Source organism: Linderina pennispora (genome assembly GCF_002104995.1).
Source record: "Linderina pennispora strain ATCC 12442 chromosome Unknown DL89scaffold_1, whole genome shotgun sequence".
Taxonomy (NCBI): Eukaryota; Fungi; Kickxellomycota; class Kickxellomycetes; order Kickxellales; family Kickxellaceae; genus Linderina; species Linderina pennispora.
This window is the reverse complement of record NW_024468249.1, coordinates 1,168,329-1,191,761: the sequence shown is the minus strand read 5'-3', so window position 1 is coordinate 1,191,761 and position 23,433 is coordinate 1,168,329. Positions and strand designations below refer to the sequence as shown.

Below are 23,433 nucleotides of genomic sequence, written 5' to 3'. Positions count from 1 at the left end.
AGGTATTCAGGCCGACCGCAGCCCATTAGCAGGCTCGCTGCCGAACCACGCAAAGACCAGCGACGCAATGCCATTGATCAGGAACTGCGGCAGCACCACGTACATATTGTGAATGCCCAGTATGGTGCCTGCGGCCAGCCGGTCGTCGGCACTGGGTTCTGCAGGGCGCTGGCTTGGCGGGCGCCCTGCGCAGTGCACTGGACAGGGTCGTCCTGGATGGTCGACGCAATGCTGTCGATGCGCGGATGCCACGGCTCGGTCTCCACGGCTGTCGACGACGACCCGCGCCTCCACCCATTGTCGAGCCGCATGATGCGATTCAATGGACGCACAGCAATAAAGTCCTCGTCATCCGGACTCGCTGTCAGGCTCCGGCGCCTGCGCCATAATCGCCACGTACTCGCCGACCAGCGCAAACGGCGCCCACATGGCCAGTGCCCAGGGGAACGCCATCGAGACAATCACCACTGTGGCCAAAAGCACATTTGGCACGAAATACGTGCTGAGCAGAATCAGTCCCATGGCGAGAAGCGAGAGCCGCCACATGGCACGCAGCCCGATGGTCCACGGCTTTCCTTCCTCACTGACAAACACCGGCAGCACTAATGAGCACCCCAGGGATGTGACCGAATACAGGAAGAGCGCGAATGACCCCGCGCGTGTCGCACGGTCAAGGAACTCGGGCGAGTCGGCCGGTTCGGTTCGGGCCATGATCTCGGTCACCCAGGTCGTGGCAAAGAACAGGAACGGGAACCACGCGATCCACGCAAACACCTGCACATTGCAGATGCGCTGCACCGGCGCTGGCAGCTGCCGCACGCCCCTGACTATATGCGCCAGCGTCTGCCCCGCCGGCTCGCTGCGCACGGCCTCGGGCTGCAGCGGCTGCTCGCGCACCTGCAAGACACGTCCATGTGATGGTCACCACAAACACCAGAATTGCCAGGACACACAGCGCCTGCATCTGCGACTGCGCAGGCACCAGGACACGCAGGTCCATGAATCCCATCAGGTAGCCCGAGACGCTGCCCAGATTAAGCATCCGCCCGGCGTACGCATTCGCCAGGTCCTGCTGTGCCAGCGGCGGAATATCCAGCGCCAATGCCCGGGCGCATGCCTGCGATGTGTTGATGCTAAAGTCCAGCACATAGAAGCCGATGACTGCCAGGACGATGGCTGTGCGCGTGACCTACCCAAAGGGCCAAAGGAAATATCCGCTGTTTGTTAGCGTAGTGAATTAATGCACGCCAGATATTCCTTTTTAGTACTTACAAAGTCGGTGCTTGGATCTGCCCCGTATATCAGCTGGGCCAGCAGCTGGGCAAGTTCACGCGCATACGCTATGGCCACCATCGACATGACCACGAAGGCGGCGCCGCCAATAATGTACGGCCTGCGACGGCCCAGCCGCGATGTGCATTTGTCGCTGAGTCCGCCCACCACCGGCTGGATTATTAGCCCTACATAGCGCAATTAGCGACAATCATTAAACACAGCTCCCGCATGATGCGTGCTGTTTCCGCATTCTCCTCCCCTCCCTGACTAGCAGCAACATTGAAGCCCCATTCAGACTTTGCAAATAATGAATATCTAAAGTCTCCCATTCACTATTGTACAATTGACTCCCAGTTTAAGGGCCGCGGTTCGCGATACAACTTACCTGAAAGGGGTCCGGCCATCCACACCAGAGTCATCAGCGGCTTGGACAGCCCCAGGGAGAGCAGGTACGGTGTCCCGTAGCCCAGCTCCACCGTCCACACAAATTGGATGCCTGCCAAAAGAACAGTCATCCCGATCATCTCGCGCGACGTCAGTTCCCGCTTTGCTTCATCGCTGCCGTCTGCGCGCCCTCTTCGCCCGCCTGCTACCAGTGGTGTGCGCTCTAACGCCGGCTGTGTCATAGTCGAATGGATTCTAGAGCGGAGAGTAAGAAAGGCTTCAAGTGTAGTAAGATAGGGTTTTTTCTTCGCAATAAAACACAAAGTGCAGTTAAGAAAGTGTGCGGCTGTATCTGGAAAAAATGTGTGGAGAGAATGGAAAAGCAAGTTGGCCAGAGTGGTGGTGCCCAGGTTGGCATTACTATATATCATGGTGGCCAAGCCCAGGCGGATCACACGCCGCAGAAAAAAAAGTAGTCATGTTGGCAAAGCGAAAGAAAAATCATGATCTCTAGTCACAAGCCGCCTACAATCAGTGGACCCGGCCGCTGCGCACACCTGCAAGAAATATCCTCCCCGGGTCAGCCACCCAGCCCACAGTGACTCCCCGACAATATGGTTGGAGCAACCACAGCGCCCTTCACAGTGGGATGCATGAGCCCAACGCCGCGCATGCATCGGCAATTTCTATGAAAGGAGGGCTCCTGGTATCCCAGACCATCGCCAGGAACCCGATCGCAGCACTGCTTTTTGTTACTCCTTGACGGCCTTGCCCTGCAGCGCTACCGACCACACATTTGCCTCGACACCCGGCGGATTCACCACCGAGCACTTGCCCTCGACCTCCAGCATAATCTTGGCCGCCCGCTCCTCCGTGCGCGCATTCATGCGAGCTTTCCGCGACCTCTCCTCAATCTGCACCGTCACCCGCCGCCCTTTCTCCAGAAACTCGACCACCTTGCGCAGCTTGATCTCGAAGTCGTGATCGCCGATATTGGCATTCAGCCGCACCACCTGCGGCTTCGCTGCCTTCACTGCCGTTTTCTTCTGCCGCTTCGCCTGCCGCTCGCGCTCATACAGCAGCTTGCGCGAAAACACCCGGCACGCGGGCGGCGTCTGCTGCGGATCCACCACCATCAATGTAAACTGGTCGCGGTCCAGCTCCCGCAGCACCTGCGCCAGCGGCCGCGCTCCCTCCACCACGCCCTCAAGCGAAATCAGCGTGATCACTGCCGACTGGATCTCCTCGTCCCGCGCTGCCCGCTCATTGCCCGGCTCGGCCTTTGCTAACGGGGCCGCCCCGAAACTGGGCCGCGCTATTTGGGGCTTCGGCCGGGGCGCTATGGGCTTGGCGTTGGAAACCGATGGTTTCGGGGCAGTGGCCGGACGCATGCCGCCGATGCCGGTGCCGCGGCTGCCCATAGCGCGCAGCTTTGACGCGAGAAACGCTGTGCGGTTATTGCCAGCCGGCTGTGCTCGGTCGCAGGCCCTGGCGCTGGTGTGGATGTGGAAGCGGCTTGCTGCCGCCCAGCCCTTTGTTACATTCCGCGACAGCATTGAATCAAAAATGAAAATATTCAGCATGCAAATAGCGTAGTCTAGGGGGAAAAAGGCGGATAGGCTCACGTCACGTTATTGCTTTGGCCTTGGGTCTGCACGATAAGCCGAGCGGCTTGGCCGGCTCGCGGCTCGCTACTTGCCAATGCAGAATGTGCTGAACAGCGCGTCAAGGACATCCTCAATGCCAGTCTTGCCGGTGATTCGGCCGAGGGCATTGCTCGCCTTGCGAAGTTCCTCGGCTGCCAGAACAACAAGGTCTTCGTCGATCCCTACGATAAACACAAACCCGCGTCAGCAACTGAGTAACACCAACAAAAAAGAAAAAGGAAAAGCAATAGGACTTACGCAAAAATGCCTCAAGGTGCACCAGACACTGCTCCAGATGCTCCCGATGTCTGGCCTTGGTCAGGGGCATCTGCGCTGCCGCTGCCGACTCCCAATTGGCGCCAATCCGACCAGCAAGCGTATCCATTAGCTGCTCCCAGCCCAGCATAGTGGAGCACGACACGGTCATGACGTTGTTTGTGATTCCCAGGCGTTCCTTCCACATCCCAATCCGGGCACTGTCGAGATTGCCTGCACCAATCTTATCCGCCTTATTGAGGACGACAAATGTATTTGGCATCGCCAAGATCGGGTCCCAGTCGTGCTCGTCTGCGGTCGTACCAGGGTCGGCCAGCTCTTGTATGTCGAACATGCAGATCCGGAGGTCTGCGTGCTTTGCTGAGTCGACAGCCCGCCGGATGCCTTCCTGCTCAATGGCGTCATTGGCGACTCGCAATCCTGCCGTATCTTGCACGACCACTGGGTATCCGCCAATGTCCAATGTCGTCTCCACAATGTCCCGGGTGGTACCGGCGATTGGCGAAACAATTGCCACCTGCCGCTGTGCTACAACCCAAGCAGACCATACATATTACCAGGCTTGCTATCATTTTTTTTGGTGCAGGACTACCTGTATCCATTAGCCTACTTGGCGGTAATGGATTGGAGCAACCTACCGAGTCTGTTGAGCAACGTGCTCTTGCCAGCATTGGGTGGGCCGACAATCGACAGCAATACACCATTGCGCATTATCTCACCACGTCGCCGGTCATCCAAGTGCCTAGAGATTTGCGCCTCCAGCAGCTCCACCTGCCTGCGTACCGCCTGATACACGCCATCCTCGATGTTCTCCTCCTCGCTAAAGTCAATGTAGGCCTCAACCATCGCCATTCCCTTGACCATCTCCACCCGCCACTGCTCGTACATCTGGTGCAGTTCGCCCTGCGCCTGGCGGACTGCCAGCCGGCGCTGCGCTTCGGTCTCGGCGTTGATCAAATCGGCCACGCCCTCGAGCTCGGTCAAGTCCATCTTGTCATTGGCGAAGGCGCGCCTGGAGAACTCGCCGGGCTCGGCCATACGCAGGTTGAGCTTGCGCAGGGCAGAAAGAATGCTGGCGATCACCGCGGTCCCGCCATGTACGTGCAATTCGCCCATGTCCTCGCCTGTGTACGAGTGCGGACTGGCAAAATACAAACACAGGGCGGTGTCCAATGTGTTGCTCGGATCGGCCGGATCCCACAGCCGCCGCAGCACTGCCTGGCGCGGACTTGGTACCCGGTTACATAGCAGCTGCCCAAGAGCCTATAGGGGTGAACTTTAGAATGTAGTGCCGAATTTCACCCGGGGAGGGGGGCTTCATATATGGCTGTAAACAAACAAATGCATCTTACATCTCTTGTTTGCGCGCCAGAGATCCTAATAATAGCTATTGCCGCTTTACCCGGGTGAGTCGATAGCGCGTAGATCGTGTCCTTGGCGCGGTTCCTGTGGTTGGTCGTGCTGTCGGACGACAATTGCCTAAACATAGATCGGCCGCCCCAGGCAGTCGAGGGTGCCCTTATAGTTGTCCAACAAGAACCCACGAGATTCGCTTGTCTAACCGCAGTCGCAGGCGCCCATAGGCCCATTCGCGCAAACTGATAAAGTGATCGGTGCAATAAGCGGGGCACAGCACGAACGATCATTTTGAGGCCAATATTGTGTTCCAGAATATGAAGTAAAAGCAGTACACGACGCTGTCGGTTAGCTCAATCGCAGGTTGTACAATTCCACCTGGCAGTGGGTGCCGCCAAACACTATGTCTTGTGGGTCTTTTGTTAGTCTGGATCTGGCGCTGAGAGACTTTGCTGGTTGGGCATCGGAGTACAGAGAGGCTTAATAGGTTTGCTCACGCGGGATTTGTGCTTCCATTTCCCTCCAGACAGACTCCACTGGCCAGGACTATCGCTGTGGTGTTCCCGCACAATCTCAGTCCGAGACACAAAGAGACCTGGAGGCAAGGTTGTGCCATTGATCTCGGTACTGGCAGAAACAAGGGACGGGAATGGGCGGTGGCAAGCAGGGGGCTGATAGCAATAGCTTACGCCACACCTCCCTCCTCTGCCCACCCAAGCATAAGGCCGGATGAATTGGCCCCACTCGCAATGTCCCGCAAAAGGGAGCCGGGAGTGATAGTGCGTGTCCTGCCTTCCTAGGCCAGTCGAAGGACGGATCGCACTGCTATATTCGACTTGTGCTGCTACAGTCTGCGTCAGAGTGTAGCAGGCTAGTCACTCTTCTCGAAAGGATGACTTTCGCCAGACAACACTCGCCCACCCAACCAGCGGCATGTAAATAGAAGTCCACTGTTGTCTTAAAAAAGAGGACCCAGTGCCCACGCCCAAGTGGACAAGGCATCTGTTTTTATTTCTTTTCTGAAGCCGATCGTACATTAAAAAGCACACTCACAGGTAAATGAATCAAGAATGCAATGTTGCACAAGCATAGCTTGAATTGGGTCTGTGAAGACATAAAAAAATGGTTCCTAGCTTATGAGCTGGACAATTTTTCCCTTCCAGTGCAACGTCGCACTGATCGGGGACGGAGATGTGATGTCGGCATGGTGGAAGAAAGAAGCAGCATTTTACAAAGGACATGGAACTTGGCCTATGGCCTTTCAACATGGACATGCTTTGCAAAAGGCCGGTCCTGGAAAGCCACATTGCGAACTGTCAGAACATGCTGCCAGTGCCTTCACTCTAAGACTTTAAACCTCGGCTGTTTTGCCCCCTCCCCCTTTTCCCGCTTTCTCGTTGAAAAAGGAAGGCAAATCCAGGGTTGACCCATGTCCAACAGCAGGCGACTTTCATAGGACGAGGGATGGGACAGGGAATGCAGGACGTGCAGTGGATGGCCATTGTCGCCGCCCAAATGACCACTTATCCTCACTTTGACGCCAACGAAACAAAACAACACAAAAGCAGCCTCCTTGGAAGTCCTGGCCATCTCGACTTTCTCCCTGTCCCTGTTTTTCGTCTGAAGTCTGGTGACATGAGGCCACCATCTCGGTGATGGACGTGGGACTGGGGAGGAAACGTATGCCTTTTTGCTGCTGCCAAAACAATCAAATGGAAGGTGCGTGTTAATACATTGCTGTTATCGATTAATGGCGTGCGTGCACCGAGCCTAGATGGCCTCCCCGTCTTTTGTATATGTTTTCCGCCCAGGCCCCTGTCCCGGCAGAAAGACTCGTATGAAGCTATACATGATGTCCCAGTGTCGCGGGTGGCCTGTGCTGGGCTAGTGGTTGTTTGTGCAAAGCTCCATGGGGACGCATTACGCAGAGCAGCCAAGGGGGGTGGGATGAACTGCATAGGACGAGGGTAAATTTTTTAATGGCCAGCATGGCTTTCCAGATTCCTGACCGGGCAGACAGCGAAATTGAAATCGCTGCCAATGTGTGCACCAATATTCCCGTCCACACTCATTACGATGATTTCCACACTAGATGGCGGCTCGATTACGCATTTTTTCGTAGTGCATTCTGTGCATTTAATAGTCGGGCTTGTTATGAGCGAGCATGGGCGCTCGTTTTTTATCACTTCGTTCGCCGGCTGTTTAAAAAAAGGCGATGCTTAATTGACTGAGAACACACCGTGCCCCGTGTGGCCAATACCCGCCCTCTGCTGGCATCCTGCAGCACTGGGATGGGCATGGGGAGGGGCAATACCAGGGGTGGCGACCACCCCATCCTCCCGCCTTCGCCGTCCCACGTCCGAGCCTTTTTTGGGTCAATCGCTAAAAAGTTTTTGGAATTCATAAAGTTGGCTAGCAGGTCATTTCCTTTCGCCCTTCCCTTTTTCCTGCAATGAGCAGCGAGTGTTCCTGTGTTCAGCGAACAGAATAAATACGGCCTGCCTTTTTCCACCTCGTCATTTTTCTCCTCTTCTCCCACCGTGCCCAGCTTTCTTTTCCTCCCCCCTCTTCTGACAGCTCCCTCAAAAAGGACCTGATAATACTAATAACTCTCTTTTTCTCCTCTTCTGACTACCTATTATACCTGGCTCTATTTCATTCTTCCCTCCTTCTCTTGTACTTGGTAACCATTCTTTCTTTAAAAATAACACTAAAATGGATGTTCGTCCAGCCCCCGCGCCGTATGGCCAGCAGCCGTTGGCGTCTGTTTCTACCGCTGGGTCTTACTACTCTCCCCACCAAAATATGCAAGCATCCCAACCACCACAGCAGGCTGTGCCTGTGACAGTGCAGCAGCAACAGCAGCCAATAGCTCCCATGTACCGCGTTGACCAGGCGCGCCATGGCCAGCACATGTCTCCCTCCCATCCCTACGCCAGCAATGTCCCGCCGATCACCATGTCTGGCAGCCAGCAGCCGCCCAGCAATCATGGGCAGCAGCACCCGCTGTCGATGGTGTCGGTCAAGGGCAAGCGCAAGCGGGCAAGCCCGCAGCAGCTGCAGATTTTGAACAAGGTTTTTGCCGAGACGTCATTCCCGTCGACCGAGACGCGTAACCAGCTTGCGCAGCAGCTGCAGATGACGCCGCGCACGGTTCAGATCTGGTTCCAGAACAAGCGCCAGGCGGCGCGCATGAAGGACACCTCTGGCAACGGGCCGCGGCTGTCGAATCACATCAGGCCCAAGCCCAGCACCAACAAGTCCATGTCGCCGGTGGCCACAAGCAGCCGCCGGATGTCCATATCCTCGCACTCAGCGGCATCGTCGACGTCTCCAGTGGCCAACAGTGCGCTGAGCGTGCAGTCGAGCCAACAGAACAAGAGCTCGGCCTCGCCGGTATGGAGCGAGGAGAGCGGGGCGGTGATAAAATCAGCACTTGGCTATATGATCAGCAGCGCGCCCACAGCGATTTCAACGCCGCCGCCGGTCACACCAACCTCTGCGACGTATGCCCAGCAGCCGGCAATCATGACACCGCCGCCGCCAATGCCGCACAGCGCGGAGCCGGTGGTGCTATCACGCAAGCCAGATGTGCCAGCCATGGTGACCACGTTCTCGAGCGACCACCTCATTCCGTCGGCCGTGCGGTCGTCATCGTTCATCAGCGACCGGGGCTTCAACCCGCAGCTGCAGCATACGCGGCGCGACCCGTGGTTCAGCAACGACCGCTCAACAGGCAAAATGGGGTACTTGTACTCGAATAGCACGCCGTCGCAGGTGTCATTCATGCGGTCAAAGTCTGATTGTAACAGCGCAGGCAATACCGTGCTGCCCCAGCTGCAGCAGCATTCAGCACAACGCTCATACTCCCTGATGCCGCCAACAATGAATAGGCACCCCGTCGCTGTCATATTCCGAAAAGCCCGCTGCAGCCAGCCATTAGCAGCAGCAACACCAGCAGCCGCAGCGCCCTGACGCCGCCTGATGCCGTCCCCGTGCAGCGGTCAATGTCGCTGCTGGCAATGCTCGATGCCCCGCCTGAGCAGCGCACGCTCCCCCCACTCCCCCCACTCCCCCATCCACCCCTAAAGCCTTTTTACAGTACCAAAAACAAGATTATGTATATTCCCAACCCACACCCAGTGCACGCACATATGCGCCTATTCAATTTAATTCCAGCGGCTGCCGTCCAATGACACCTCGCAATGTGACCAATAAATAAAAAAAGTGGGTGTCACCAACCTGGCACGTTTGAACGCAATGGCATGAAACCGTGTCCGCTTTAGCAAGCAAACAGATAGACAGCCGATTCGCTTTGGATTTTTTTATTAGGCACAAGTATGCAGTGTTCCAATTCTGAACGCATACATGAATGTCCCTCCTACCTCCGCAGTCTCACCCATGCTCTCTTTGTGCTTTGCGCCCGACGTGCATATCCCACTGCATTTCGACACGGGTACAGACATCATATCCGGGTATGAAAATCAGCATCCCCTCCAATGTAGTAACGAGATACAAATACCCACGTCAGCCAACCATATCCCCCTTGGTACACTAACCACCAAGCCCAAAATTTATGAGAACGCCTGGAACACAGGATTGCTGTGATCTTCTCATGACAAAGTCGCTTTGCAAATCCACGGCCTCATCCGCAGAATGAACAGACGAAAAGGAGCCCAGAAAAAACTGGTACATTATGCCTGTCCACACACCTCCGCTACCGGCCGATCACAGCTGCCACTCCTCCTTTCTACAGCCCTTTGTAGTAATGCTTTTGCGCGGGTCGACCTTCCTTCGCATGGCAGACTGGTGCAAACCACGTCGACGGATCCGAGCGGCGTGCATGCTGGGGGCGTGTTTAACTTTATGATAGGCGCGACTGCGTGATCCGAATGATTGCCTGTCGACCGAGTCGGTGTCATTTGTAAAAGGGAGTTCAATATATTTTCTCTATACAATGAACAGCACATCCTCAGTAGCCACCATACCTGGCTTCATCCTGTTGGAGTGCCTTTGCAAAATAAAAAACGAATGAACCTAAAAATATCGTTGAATGATCTGCCTCTGCTCCTGTCGTGATAGCATACCCGTGCCAGAGAAGAAGAGATTAGCCCTAAAACAAAATTAATTGTTGTTCCAGCGCGGTATTCAAAAAATGGGCGGATTGTTGAATTATGCAGCTACAAGGTAATGCAAGTGTCATCCGGTTCCGAGGCAGGCGAAGAAAAAAACAGCTGCCGACTTTGCCGCATGCCTCGCTCTGTTCGTGCAGAGACGAACACTTGGCCTCTGCGGACGTCCGTCTGCGAAAAAGAAAACAGGACAATCCTCGCTGGCGCTCCTAAATATGGCAATGGACTCGGCTTATGCGCTGCTTTTAATTAAACCATCTCAACGCGATTCATATATCTTTTTTAACCTGGCGACACAGGTGCCAGCAGACATGGCACGATAAAAATGTGGGCTCCCCCTTTGTGACCCGTTTCCCAGCTGAGAAAATGGCCGCTGCAAGATAAAGACGCACTATTGCCCACGCATGCCGCACCCCAATGTCATGCGGTGGTGCGGGCCGGTCATGCGACTCGCGCCCATCTGCGGAAGCCACAAAAAGGAATGCTCACACACCCCATCACCAGCCATCAGCCATATGGAGTGATCAGATCGATCATCGAATCAACAGATACAACGATTCAATCACCCATTTCGAAATTACCACGTCCAATGGCCCAAATCCAAACTAGCGAAGTCGCTCAGCGCACAGTGGCTGCGATCCTTCTTTTAAACACATTGGCTTTTCAAAGTGACATTAAAAAATGGTAAGGAGAACCGGACGCGCGCGGCACAAACAGGAGTTAGCCCGCAGTGGATGGATGCGGTATTTTGCAGCGACGGATACGGAGCAGAAAGCGAGAGCTGCCGGGAGCAGACATTTCGAATCAGACATGGCCATTGGGGGAATTTCGAATTTTGGAATGCGAATTTCGGAGCTCCTGATGGAGAGAATTCGGCCCAGAGTCTGATTTCTTCCCGCAACCACCAGACAGATTTGTGTGTTGTTAAAACCCCCCACCCGCCATCTCACCACACCTGTAGACCAAGGGTACCACTAGCTTCGGTAGGCGTCACACCAAGACCCACTCTCTGTGCAAGCGCTGCGGTCGCCGCGCCTTCCACAACCAGAAGAAGACTTGCGCTTCGTGCGGTTACCCGTCGGCCAAGATCCGCTCCTACAACTGGGGCATGAAGGCCAAGCGCAGAAAGACCACCGGTAGTGGCCGCATGCGCTACCTCAAGACGGTCAACAACCGCTTCAAGAACGGTTTCCGTGAGGGTGTCAAGGCTGCCAAGTCTGACTAAGCTCCTAAGCAGTTTAGAAGAATCCCCCAATTCCATTCTTGTGCCTGACCTGAACTCGTGCGCCTGTGTTTTTTTGATCTTGTTGCCGAAGGGAATAGCTTTTGTGTTCTTTTTGCAAGCCATGCGGGAGATGAAAAATACCAAACGAGATCACATTGAAGTAATATTTACGTTGAAAATGCTAATGGTACATGGGCCGCGATGGCGGTGGTGCGTAGTCGTCGCGGTTCTGACGTAACTGCCGCTGCGCAGAGTCCTGCTCGGAGGCCTGCCTGCGCAGGTCCAGGGTGATGGCCGACAGGGCTTCGGGGTTCAGCCCCAGGCTCAGGAGCCGCATGGCTGCCGATATCTGCTGCTGTGTCAGGTCGCCGCCCATTTCGCGCGACATGGCCTCGAGAACTACAGTGCATGAGCAAAATTAGCGCCAATGCAAGGGGGCGAATGCAAGCCGGGCTGAAATATGCGTGGGGGCTGCTTACCTTCGAGCACAGCGGACTGCGTGTCCTGGTGGTGCCTGCTCATTGTCAATGGACTGCAAATTGGTGCAAAAAAATGGGGCGGAGAAGCTTAGGGCGGAACGCGCTTCGACGCGTCTGCAGCAGTGTTTGGCTGGCTCTGGCGTGCGCCTTTTTTATTTTTTATTTTGGCTTAATCAGAAACCTGGGCCCACTTGATCGCGCATTGTTTTTCTGCCTGCTTCCAGAGAAAAAACCTTGGGCGAAAATGGTGAACCGTGACGCTGCCTACCACAGCCGCCGCCCCTGCCTTGGCCACTCTTGCTCTTTGCTCTGCTTTTTTCTTTCCTTCTAGCTTTACTTTCAAAGTCTCTTGGAGCACCTCACTCTATACTCTATTTTCCACCGTGGTTCGAAATCTGGGAACATAGCAAGCATCTCGTTATTGACACTGTACATACCCAACCCCAATTTCTCCTCTCTCGAGACCTCTTATTCTCAGTGCACTCACTAGGTTTGCGTTATTGTACGAATGGCCAGAAAGTCAAAGAAGGGTAGTAACGCTGCCGCCCCTAAGGAGCATGCCGAGCCGGCAGTCCCCATCCAGGAACCGGCTGCCGCGGACCCGGTTCAGCAGTCCGGCGAGGACAGCGACTCGGGTGCCACGGGGCATGTGGCGACTGACGACTCGTCTGCTCTGGAGGCAGCCACTGCAAAGAAGCCGTCTGCGCTGACGGCAGCCATCATGAAGAAGCTCCGCAACTACCGCAAGAAGCTGGTAAGTACAATACCTGTTGGTCAGCTGGACATGCATATCTTTTGGACATCTTTTTATGGACGATACATGCTCTTGGCTTCGTACAATTTCCAGCCAGCCAGCCACCCAACTCACGCATAAGCTTTTTTTTTGCACCAACAATTCGTTGTCGTGTAGCAGCGCGCAGAACAGTACGAACAAAAGAAGCTGAGCGGCGGTGAGGTCAACGCCGACCAGATTCTGACGATCGCAAAGAAGGAGCAGTACCAGCTGCTGGTCAAGGAGCTGAGCGAACTCCACCAGCTGTCGCTGGAGCAGGACGCTGAAGAGAGCGATACGATGGAAAAGGTTGTCCAAGACTTCACACAGACAGCCTCCGACTCGATTGCCAAGACTAGCTTGGAGCTGGCGACCGGCATTCTGGCTAACGAAGAGCTTGCGCATAAGCAAGCGCTACGCCTGTTCAGTGCGGACCAACAGGTTGCCCAGAACCGGCGAAGAGATCTCTGCCGACAATCGCGCAGCCCTGCAGGGATTTTACGAATTGGTCGTTGTGCCTGATGAGAAGGACGTGTCATTCACTGACGCTGGTCTTAGCCATGTGCGTGCGCTGGCAAAGAGCGCCGACAGTCTGGTCCAGGGACTGGAGGGCGAGATTACGTACGGTAATGTTGTCAATATCATTGATCAAGTGCTTGCGGCCGAGCTTGTCCGAAGAGCAGCCAGTCACTGAGGAATTGAAGCTTGATGTCGCTGGTGAGGAGGTGGAGGGGAGTGACGCCAAGCCAGCTGCTGCTTCCAGGGATGTGCAGGAACCATCCAAAGAAGAGCTAGCTGCTGCTGCGGCTGCCAGGGTCGAAGGGACCAACAAGGGCGAGGATGCGTTTGATGGGGTGCGCATGCCCAAGATGCCCAGTGTGTATATCGACTCCACTACTGGCGGCGACCCAAACAGCGACTTTGTCACCAAGGTCGTTGTGCCTCCTGGTGGCCTCACTTTTATGACCCATGTTGACCTGCCTGGGGCTTCCAGCAACGAGCCAGCCGAAGACAAGGACGGGGCCAAGCCTGAAGAGACAGCGGAGCAGCTCTCGCAGCTCCCTGCAGAAACGACACCTGATCTGGCGATGCCTGGCGGTGAGAAGGCCTGAGGACACCACTGAGGACGCTGCTGTCCCCGAAACAGAGACTGAACTGGTTGGCGGCTTTGCCCAGCCTGCAAAGGTGGTTGTTCCCAACGCACACACGCCAATGCACGGGTCTGTCGGTGCTGGCATGGATCCGAGCCAGCAGCCACCTGCTGGCTTTGGTCTCTATGGCGGACACCCTGGCGTTGGCATGCCCAACTGGTCGGCTGCTGCAGCCACTGCTGCCGGAATGCCTGGCATGCCTGGCGGCTACGGCATGATTCCGCTGCCGTACCCTCCGCACTTTGCCATACAGTACGGCTATATGCCACCTCACATGTTTGGTATGGCTGGCGCGGGTATGCCATCCAACTCGGGTGTGAACACTGGGCATCCGTCGGCAGTCGCCTCCAATGCATCGCACGTGGGAACGCCTTCGGCCAGGGCTTCGCCTGCAGTGCCCGACCCCAGCAGCTCGGCATCGGCGTCGGCATCAGTCATTGGCGGCGGCCCAGGGCGAGCAGATTTGGCCGCCCACTTCTGACGGCCCGGCCAAGGCTATGCCTACTGCATTCGATGGCGCGGCACCAGGGCTCGCCCAGCCGAACCAGCAGCAGCAGCCGCCGCCGCCTGCGGGGGACGCATATCACGCAATGGCAGCTGCTGCCAATGTCGTTGCTGCCGGGTATCCGCTCAACGTGCCGTTCATGTATCCGCATGTGGATGCATCGAACGTGTCTACTGCAGCGACTGGTGGTGGATCCGAGAACAACGAGTCTGTTAACTCGTTGGAGTCGTCGTCAAACAAAGGCGGGAGCGCTCGGACCCTCGTCAGGCTCATTTCCAGCAGCAGCAGGCCAGCAGCCGCAGCCGGACGTAGCCCCCCGCGGGTTTACCCAGCCTGGAATGGGCGAGTATCCCAATGCTGCCACTGCTCAGTATGGATGGCCGGCTCCACCCGGAGATTTCGTCAAGGCATACCAGCAGCAGCACCAGCAGCAACTGCAGCAGCCCGGTGGTCCATACGGCGGATATGCTCACTACCAGCAACACCCCAGCACCCCAGCATCCCCAGCATCCCAGCATCCCCAGCATCCCCAGCATCCCCAGCATCCCCAGCAGCAGCCCGGCGGTCCTGGGCAGCTCCAGGCACAGGGACAGAACTTCCGCCGCCGCGGCTCTGGGAGCAACAGCAGCGGCAGTGGGTCGAGCCACCATCACCACCACCACCCACAGCAGCGCGACCGGCGCAACAACTCTGGGTACCAGCAGCGCCAGCGCTGGGGCAATTCGCAAAACCACAGGCAATGGCGGCCAGGGATTCAGGCAGCAGGGCCACCATCACGGCCAGAACACAGCCGAGCAGGCAGGCTATGGTCGCGCCTGCTTGGCGATGTCTCGGCATTGGGCGCAAACCCAGCAGCCTATTATGCCTGGCAACTACGGACGGCAGTGAGGTCTATTCATGACGGTCTCTGCACTGCAGCCTCATGCGGCTCTCACTAACAAAACGGCAATGGTCCTTGCCACCCACCCGTTTGCTCCACACCCCCAGGCCTCCTGCAGCTTGCTGGCATCGAGTGTGTTGACACGCCTGCTTCCTAGTTTCCTTCTGGCTCTTTAATTTCTCGCTAGCTTCTGATTTTCTTAACCTTCCAATCCACGTGTATTTTACACCATGTCATAGGCAGAGCGTATTCGGATCATGCTGACCAGACAATCTATTGAAGTCATACACCCTGGGCCATATCTAGAACCAGCGTGCCCATCCCTCACCCTCGAGCATGGCCCTGGCAGCTCTCTCAACCGCCTTGCCGGCTTCGTTGACCGGTGTCTCTGCGAGATTAAACAGGAAGCAGTCGTCAAGCAGGAGCCGTAGGTCGCACACAAAGTCAGCGACATACCGGTACACCTTCTTGGTCAGCTTGCGCTGAATCGTCGAAAAGTCCATCGGGTTCTTGACAATGGCAAAGTACGTCGGCACGCCCAGAGCAATCGGATCTACAGGCTTCAAGAATGGCCACGCGTGCTCGCCCTGCTTCAGCTTGGTCAGCATTGTGCGTGCCCGTGCATGTTCCCGGTCGCTCATCGGCGGGTCCTCAGGCAGCGGCGTGGGCACCAGGTACCTGGGGCTCGACGCCAAGAGTGAGCAGTCCAGGCCGTGCGAAAGGCTTCCTGCAGATTCAGCCCCTGCGTGTGCACATATGTGTTCGGCACATTGAACAAGAAGCAGTTGTGCAGCACCAGCTGGACATCGTCACGGAACTCCTCGGCAGTGCGATACTTCTGGCGGTCCAGCTTCTTGCGGATAGTGCCCAGGTCCATGGGCTTCTTGATGATGTCAAAGTAGGTTGGCACGTTCTGCTTGACTGGGTCCACGGGCGCCATAAACTCCATCGCCGCCGGCAACGCCTGCAGCCGCAGGAGCACGCGTGCGCACACACGCATGGCGTCTTGTGATACCGGCGGACCACGAGTCGGACCGGCAGCCTGGTCAAGGTACCGCATTATTGTGTCTGGGTCGTCCAGGGAGACCAGCGACTCGGCTGGCCCCTGCCTGCTGGGCGACGCGGACTGCTGTCCACTTGAGGTGCCGGCATGTTTGGGCGATGCCGAATGGCCCTTGCTGACCTTGAGCTTTAGATGGTTGCTGCCCGGGCTCGATTCTGTGGACACCGGCTTGCTCGTCTGCTTTGTGCGCGGGATCTTGATGTTCTTGATGGTCGCCGCAATATGGCTGCTTCCGGGCAGCGCATTCTCCATCTCCAGGTCTGCCTTGCCGCTTCTGCTTTCCACTGGGTCCGTGCTGGCTTTGCGCTCAGCAGGGCTGCGGTCGTCGCCTTTGTCCACTCGCGCTCAAACGCCGCCTCCACCTCCTTGCCCATTCGTGTGCACAGGCGTGCCAGCCGGGTTGAAGGCAAAGCAGTTGGCGAGCATCAGGCGCATGTCTGCAGCAAAGGCATCCATCGATGTGTATCGGCTTGCATCCAGCTTCTCCCGCACTGTCCGCAAGTCCATTGGATTCTTGATCACATCGTAGTACGTTGGACAGCCATCCAGGACTGTGTCCACTGGACGCATGAACGGGAATGCAGAGGCGTGCCGACTGACCTTCCGCCATACACGCAGCAGCAGCTTGGCCTGCGACGAGTCTAGAGCTGCAGACGTTGACGGCTGCAGCACATCGCCGCTATCACGTTCGCAAACGACCCAGACTCAATCCTGCGCTTCTTGCGCTTGACTGTCTCGGGCGGCGCGACCACCGGATCATTCACTGGGTAGTATGTGTCCTGGTGGTGCTGCCGAGTAGTCAGGCTCGACTGGCGAATACGCAGCGCTGGCCAGTCCAGACCGCCCAGCCATCAATTGATCTGGTTCCTGTGGACTGTATACGGGCGACCAGGCTGTTCGGCGTGACTCTTCCTTGCGAGCGACGTGATGGCGAAGCAGCATGAACGGCCAGTGGCGACGAGACCCGTGGTGCGGTCGAGTGATACTGTGGCGGTGACATGCTCGGCGAAAACGCAGGCGTAGCATGATGGCCGTACGGTGACCGGTGGGTGGGAGATCCGCGCGAGGCTGGTGCTGCTGGCTGCGGTTTGGACTTTGAGGTTTTCAGTTTGAGCTTCAGTTTGAGCTTGGTTGGCGGCGCCGGAGCTGCCGATGGCAGAGGCTCTGGACTCTGTCGTCGCTGACTGTCAATGGCTTGATATCACCTGTCAACGGTGTCTGGGCAGCTGGCACTGCCGGTCGCTCGGGAGCTGGCGGTACAAAGATCGGTGGCGGCCGGGTACCTGCAATGGCAGGTAATGCTGAGTATCCTGGAGACAGCGGCTGTGCGGGCAATCCATCTGTAGATGAGTCCCTGTTGTGGTGGTGCTTGCGCTTCTTCTTTCTATTTTCCGTCCACTCATCTCCATGCGCCGAGAACAGTGTACTTGGCGGGCTGCCAAACTCGCCAGGCACCACATCTGCCGAATACGGATCCTCGTTGACTGTCAGGCCGCCAGACACAGCTGGCGGGTAGCGACTTGTCGCATGGCTCAGCGACATCAGCGGCACATCTTCGCTGTCGCTGGATGCATTCGAGCGGTTGACTGAGTGCGACTCACGCGCCACCCCGCCCTTGCGCTTGCTGCCCAGCTTGATCTTCAGCTTCTTGGGCGCAGCAGAGACTGGTGGTGGTGCCGACGAGTCAAAGGTTTGGTAGAGCAGCATGTGGAAGTACCCGAGCAGGGTGCGTGCCGGCGCTGCCAGCGTCGAGTCATACATGGCTGACGACAGAATGGTCTGCAGCTGGGGCGAGTCCTCCACCGTCTCTATAAACGACTCGAGGCCGCCAACTAACCGCGCGTCTGTGTCGATATACTCTGTTGCACCGCTGCCCTCCTGTTCCAGGAACAGAAGGCTGTTGTGCTGCTGGCCGTACATCATCGACCGTGTCATCAGCATCTCCATCATGTAGCGGTTGACAGTTGTTGCCAAGCGCGGTGCATCCGAATCGGTTGCCAGCATCATGAAGTACCGGTTAAACACCGGGTCGCCCATGCCCCAGTGCAGCAGCAGCCCACCCACAGCCACCTCACGCACAGTCACGTAGCTATCGATCGAAGCCATGCTGAAAGAACATGGCTGTGTTGAACAGGTGCTCCTGCGCCTGCACCAGCGACAGCCGCAGCAGAATAGTCCATGGCGCCCACTGTGATGACATTGTGGTAAGACGGCACCAGCATGTCGAGCTTGCGCAGGCGCTCAACCTCATTGAGAATCCCGTCCTCGGCCTGTGGATCGCTGCCCAGCGCGTACTTTTGCGAGAACCGGTCGCTGGCAATGATCCCGTTAGACAGCGCCCGCACAAGATCTGCCAGATAGTAGCAGTCCGAGTACATGTTCTCGCTGTTGTCGTTGTACCGCAGCGCACCGATCATCAGAGTACGTGCTGCCGCCGGCGCTTCGTTGTTGCGATTGCGGATGTTGGACAGAGCCGCCAGTAGCGCCTTCTGCGTGAAGTATTCGCCAATGTTGGCAAAGTTATTGGGCTTGGGTAGCCGTGGCACCGAGATGTCCTCGCTATCACCTTCGTCACTGGCTTCGTCAGCAGCTGGCGGCATGCAGTACCGGTTTTTGTAGATTTTGATCAGGTGGTGCAACCCGATCCAGTCCAGGCTCTCTTTAGCAAACCGCTCCAGCGCCATGGCAGCATCGACCCGCACCCGGTAGAACACTCGGCCGTCCATCACCGTGCGCATCAATGTGGTCGATGCCGCTGAGGATGGCAGCAGCCGCAAGGCGTCGACGGCCTCGAGCTGCGCAACCACATCGCGATCCTTCTGCAGCTGCGCCGCCCACATAAAGTCTGGCTGCTCAAAGTGAATCACACATGCCCACTCCAGATCCGAATCCATCCGGATCCACTCGAATGTCGCACTGGCCAGGCTCTCCTCGTCGTCCTCGCCCCACTCAACCACGCGCCAGTTGCGCTTCTCCTGCTCGTTCTCAGCACCAAACAACGCAATATTGCTGTATGTCTCGTCGTCATCCTCGATGCCCAGGACATCCGCGTTGACGCTAAGCTCCTCGGCCGCCGCCGCCATTTGCCGCATGTGGAACCGCTTGGTGCTGCGTCGGATTCGCTTGTACTTTGTGTTAAACTGCACCTCGAACTTTTTGCACGACTCTCGGATATCCAGAACGTGCTCGTAGGGCGTTCCATCGGCCTCACGAATACGCGCTGTCATCTGCCCGTTGAACAACTGCGGGCGGGCCCACGGCGCCTGTGGCCTTCGAGTTGGTCGACTCCTGGTGCATGGTGATCTCGACCACCAGCTTCTTGCGGTTGAATGCATAGCTGAAGTGAAATACTGGGCACCCAGTACCCTGGATCCACTGCTCAGCAAATGTCTTGAGATCGACTCCACTGACCTTGCGGCACATCTTCAAAAACCACCCGGTGCGAATCGCATTCGATCGCGTCCAGATCACCGACTCATCGCTGCCACCAGGATCTTTGGCACAATGCGGTGCAGTCCCAAAGACATTCCACCCTTCATCATGCGCTTATCAAGCATGTAAAGCACAATCGGGGCCTTGAGCTGCATAAACTGGATTCTCGGCCGGATCAGTCACAGGCGGCTGGCCATCGTAGCTGATCGGCCGCTGGTTGACATCTGCGTGGCATAACCGCGACATGTCGCGCTTCAGGCGATACCGGTACTCGTTGTTGCCCAGGTTGTGCTTGACAAACAGGCCAGCAGCAAATCCTGCCAGCCCAACCACCAGCCACATGTCGCTCCACTCGTCTGGCGTGATATACGTCCCAAACCACTGCTGCGCGATTGCCAGTCCCAGACACCGCCGTGTCTCATACACCTGCTCGATAATGTTTGGCGGGTGGCAGAAAGTCAGTGCGCACAATTGTCAGCGACGCACACGTGATGATGGGCTCCCGTAGCCCATCCATGAACACGATCTTGTACGTAGTGTACGGGTATGAGCCAAATTCTTGCGAGTGGAAAGCTAGCGCCTCCGGGATGAAACTGCACGTGGTCTCGAGCTCCGTCTGCAATCCAGGATACGTGAACGCAAACACCCCGCCGATTGCATCGACTGTAGACCTCTTGAGCTTTGAGTTGTGGCTGGTCTTGGCTGCCTGCTGCTCACCTGCAGGCCCCATTAGCTGCAGCCTCATCAGGTTGTACCTTCTTCTGCCCCTTGTCGTTGGTGGTCAGCCTTCGGCTTCGCCACTAACAGATTCCATGTCCCCTTTATCCTTGTCTCTCTCCTCTGCATCCCTCTCTTCTGTGCCATCTTCCTTTGACTGCTCCTGTGCCGGACTCGCCAATGCCGCTAGACGCCTCCGGGTTCATATCTGTGCCAGTTGGCCAGCAGACTGCCATCCAACGTGTAGGCACTTGTGAAAGGGCCAACTACGAACCCAATAGTCGATGCCGGCGACGCAGTTGACATGAATGTAGCGAAAAACGCGCTTAGTCGGATCGCGTGGGTGCACCACCAGCGAGCTCAGCTCTCCGCTGGCCACGACCGTCAGCGGCAGCAGCTTTGATGGATCATCTTCAAGATCGCCAAGACACGCTGGCACGCTGAAGAACATATCCCAGGTGCAGCGTGCATGCACACTATCAAGGCAGGGCAGCCAGGCACGTGTAAAACTCGGGTAGGTCTGCGTCTCGGTGTGAACCGTTACCAGGTTTTCATCAGTATCAGAGGCGCTGAACACTATACCGCTCGACGGGTTGACCAGGTAAAACTCGATCTTCAGTCTCAGTGTTTCGAACACCAGCTCTCCTTCTGTCTCGCCGCTGTTAGTGCTAGCTGCTGCCTCAATCCGCACCTCGGGAGGTATCTGGATCTCCAGCTCGCCGTCATCAGAGTCGTCGCCAAGGAGACCGCGACAGCTTTCTTTAGTAGCTGCTGTCGTGTTGCTGGCACTGTACGCTTATATGCGCAGGCAACGCCGTTGATGGTGACCTTCCTCACAACTAGAGAGTAGGGGGCGTGAGTAGTTTGCGGGATATATTGCCTTGGCAGTGCTGTGTGTTCAATGTGTAGTCTTTACCTGGCCGCTCACAGTGCAACCGAATTGCCGTGATGTCCTGCGTTTTGGGCTCAATCGTGAGCTCTGTCAGTCCCTTTATTACGCGCCGGTCAAAGTCAATGTCCAGCGACACGAGCTGGTGGTTGACAACGAAACTCGGCATGGTTGTATAGACAGCTATCTTCTGTGCGTATGTGTCTGATCTGATGCCGATAGGTTTCAGGACTGGTAATTACCCACGCGCCCCTTCTTTTATATTGCTGCAACAAACTATGTACCGGGTGGTGTTAATATAATGTATAGACAGCCGTGTCTAGATGTATGCACAAGTGGGGAAAGGGCTGGGGAGAAATAGAGGGAACGCAAGGCAATAAATATGTGATGGGTATCCGAAACACCTCAAAACGGGCGCAAAATCACAAATCGAAACATCTGCGTCACTCGCCATCCATAGGTTTGTGGTTCGATCACGTGAATCTCTGGCTGGTGAGGAAAAAAATTGGAAAGGCCTATTCCAAGTCATGGAAGTTGAATTTGCCAACATGGCCGATCTGGTGCTTGGTCAGCAGCGCAATGATGGCGTACTGCTGGATGATCGTGCAGACCGAGGCGAGCCAGCCTGACAGTACAGGGCGATTTTGGGCAAACGAACCGAGTGTAGCCCGAGAATCGCATTGTACTCCTCCACATCTCTCAGCGCCAAGCGATGTCTGGATAACCTGGCTTCAGGAAGAGATGACTTGAACGCAGCATCAAGCATCGAAGTTGCAGTATCCCATGAGGTCACATCCGCCAAATCATGCTCAACATAGTAGTTGACAAGTGGCAGCGGATACTGCATTATGAACGAGCGCCAGTTCAAACTTGCAGTGGACGCGTCAACAACATACGAGGGGACGAACGAGTCGAGGTATTCCCTAGGATCATGGTAAAACTCAAACTCATTAAACTCTGCAATTTTTGCACCCGCCGCTGACTCAAAGTATCGCTCGAACTCGAATATGATCGAGAGCTTTGTGTCGGACAAAGGTAACCTGTTCATGTGCTGCTCGATACACTCGCGCAGGGAACTGATTGTTTTATCAATGGCCATCACCATTTCAGAGTCATACAGATCGCTATCGCTGGCCTCGGCATCAAGACTGCTATTTATCCCTAGGATAGACTGACACAGCACATGTCGCATCAATATCAGGGAGGTCACAGTTTCCAGCATCATCTGGAGGGACTCAGACATATGTTTGTCTGACAAGACAGAGAATGCTCTCTTGCTATCACGACCCTGCCATACGGTCGTGAGACTGTCGTTGCTGGAATTGCTGAATAACATGGAGGGCTGTACGAAAGAGTAAGAATACAGTGTGGGTAAAGCGGAGGAGGAATACCTCGCTGAAGCAGGACACTGTGCTGTGTTAGTCTCGAAGCACACACACAAACAATGCTAACCTGCATATCCGCCTCCCCAAAACTCTCACATCAACCACACTTCCATTCTTGCCATGTGATAGGAAAATATGCAACGTCTGCATAAGAACAAAGCTCTGTCTAGTGATGTCTGCATGCATGTAGGGCTTTGAGCTGCTCACGCTGATGTTTCTGACATGTACATGTATCCATCATCAAGTGTGCAAGCCAGAAAATGATCTTGCGTAGGTTTGGGGTGCCAAAGCAGAAAAGCGGTATATGCATCATTCGGATCCTTCACTAATTTAATCACCGGTAATATTTATTGCGCTGGCCATTGCTTCATATGCATCAAATATACATATATGCTGTAGACTACGAATAGCTTATCGAAATCACCATAAATTAATGTACAGCATCAATCTAAATTATGTTGTAATAACCATCGCCCGCATATCTGTTACATGAAATTGGACTAATCTACCAATCAGCAAGCATACTGCAAATGATGAGTAGGATGCCTTGGTCTCTATACCCACCGTGCTGCAAACACAGCGATTTACATCGCAAATGGCGAAGATCACTATCTGGTCTAATCCTTGCGTTGCTTTGTACAGGTCCTAATCATAAAGTTCCAGATGCTCATACTATCACGCACTGACATGGATCCATTTCCTGTATACATGCCAGTCATAGATCAAGACAGGTCCTTCAAAGTAGACATATTATACTATTAAGTGGTACGATGATCTACATTGAGTGCGGATACTAATAAATGCATGTATACACATGGTATCCAAGGTAGCAGTAATGGTTGGTTAGACCTTCGTACCATGGCAGA

At 55.7% G+C, this 23,433-nt stretch overlaps 10 protein-coding genes across 10 annotated transcripts; 3 read left to right on the top strand and 7 right to left on the bottom strand.

Moving 5' to 3' along the window:
- Nucleotides 1-6: 6 nt before the first annotated feature.
- DL89DRAFT_273659 (uncharacterized protein) lies at nt 7-1,790 on the bottom strand (the record flags this gene model as incomplete). The annotated part of the gene is made up of 5 exons (XM_040889092.1): nt 7-172; nt 401-897; nt 926-1,189; nt 1,273-1,460; nt 1,661-1,790. 5 exons carry the CDS (start codon nt 1,788-1,790, stop codon nt 7-9), a joined length of 1,245 nt encoding a protein of 414 aa, XP_040747285.1.
- A 461-nt stretch (nt 1,791-2,251) lies between these two features.
- Nucleotides 2,252-3,555, bottom strand: DL89DRAFT_9241 (uncharacterized protein). The gene has a single exon (XM_040892259.1). The coding sequence runs from the start codon at nt 3,240-3,242 to the stop codon at nt 2,412-2,414; it is 831 nt and encodes a 276-aa protein (XP_040747284.1). The 5' UTR covers nt 3,243-3,555; the 3' UTR covers nt 2,252-2,411.
- On the bottom strand, nt 3,351-5,068 carry DL89DRAFT_219116 (tRNA modification GTPase GTPBP3, mitochondrial-like protein; the record flags this gene model as incomplete). The annotated part of the gene is made up of 4 exons (XM_040884377.1): nt 3,351-3,487; nt 3,564-4,109; nt 4,220-4,809; nt 4,884-5,068. 4 exons carry the CDS (start codon nt 5,066-5,068, stop codon nt 3,351-3,353), a joined length of 1,458 nt encoding a protein of 485 aa, XP_040747283.1.
- An 893-nt stretch (nt 5,069-5,961) lies between these two features.
- Nucleotides 5,962-6,666, bottom strand: DL89DRAFT_264050 (uncharacterized protein). Its single transcript, XM_040886083.1, has one exon. The coding sequence runs from the start codon at nt 6,525-6,527 to the stop codon at nt 6,276-6,278; it is 252 nt and encodes an 83-aa protein (XP_040747282.1). The 5' UTR covers nt 6,528-6,666; the 3' UTR covers nt 5,962-6,275.
- Nucleotides 6,667-7,949: 1,283 nt separating this feature from the next.
- On the top strand, nt 7,950-8,129 carry DL89DRAFT_219577 (Homeodomain-like protein; the record flags this gene model as incomplete). The annotated part of the gene is made up of 1 exon (XM_040884400.1): nt 7,950-8,129. A coding segment is annotated over one exon (180 nt), but the record flags the coding sequence as incomplete, so codon positions are not given.
- Nucleotides 8,130-10,380: 2,251 nt separating this feature from the next.
- On the top strand, nt 10,381-11,294 carry DL89DRAFT_273657 (uncharacterized protein; the record flags this gene model as incomplete). The annotated part of the gene is made up of 2 exons (XM_040889091.1): nt 10,381-10,383; nt 11,031-11,294. 2 exons carry the CDS (start codon nt 10,381-10,383, stop codon nt 11,292-11,294), a joined length of 267 nt encoding a protein of 88 aa, XP_040747280.1.
- A 181-nt stretch (nt 11,295-11,475) lies between these two features.
- On the bottom strand, nt 11,476-11,816 carry DL89DRAFT_289716 (uncharacterized protein; the record flags this gene model as incomplete). Its single annotated transcript, XM_040889990.1, has 2 exons — nt 11,476-11,693; nt 11,774-11,816. The coding sequence occupies 2 exons, from the start codon at nt 11,814-11,816 to the stop codon at nt 11,476-11,478; spliced, it is 261 nt and encodes an 86-aa protein (XP_040747279.1).
- Nucleotides 11,817-12,281: 465 nt separating this feature from the next.
- Nucleotides 12,282-15,089, top strand: DL89DRAFT_289715 (uncharacterized protein; the record flags this gene model as incomplete). Its single annotated transcript, XM_040889989.1, has 8 exons — nt 12,282-12,527; nt 12,684-12,967; nt 12,996-13,215; nt 13,250-13,643; nt 13,693-14,129; nt 14,158-14,463; nt 14,495-14,838; nt 14,870-15,089. The coding sequence occupies 8 exons, from the start codon at nt 12,282-12,284 to the stop codon at nt 15,087-15,089; spliced, it is 2,451 nt and encodes an 816-aa protein (XP_040747278.1).
- Nucleotides 15,090-15,383: 294 nt separating this feature from the next.
- Nucleotides 15,384-21,351, bottom strand: DL89DRAFT_289714 (Bromodomain-containing protein; the record flags this gene model as incomplete). The annotated part of the gene is made up of 16 exons (XM_040889988.1): nt 15,384-15,759; nt 15,858-16,473; nt 16,507-16,807; nt 16,831-16,970; nt 17,020-17,056; nt 17,091-17,270; nt 17,315-18,233; nt 18,262-18,332; nt 18,361-19,371; nt 19,403-19,618; nt 19,648-19,734; nt 19,760-20,005; nt 20,046-20,309; nt 20,616-21,008; nt 21,047-21,132; nt 21,210-21,351. 16 exons carry the CDS (start codon nt 21,349-21,351, stop codon nt 15,384-15,386), a joined length of 5,085 nt encoding a protein of 1,694 aa, XP_040747277.1.
- Nucleotides 21,352-21,469: 118 nt separating this feature from the next.
- On the bottom strand, nt 21,470-22,560 carry DL89DRAFT_264046 (uncharacterized protein). Its single transcript, XM_040886082.1, has 2 exons — nt 21,841-22,560; nt 21,470-21,775 (listed from the first exon to the last, which is right to left on the bottom strand). Exons 1-2 carry the CDS (start codon nt 22,516-22,518, stop codon nt 21,698-21,700), a joined length of 756 nt encoding a protein of 251 aa, XP_040747276.1. The 5' UTR covers nt 22,519-22,560; the 3' UTR covers nt 21,470-21,697.
- Between the last annotated feature and the right edge of the window lie 873 nt (nt 22,561-23,433).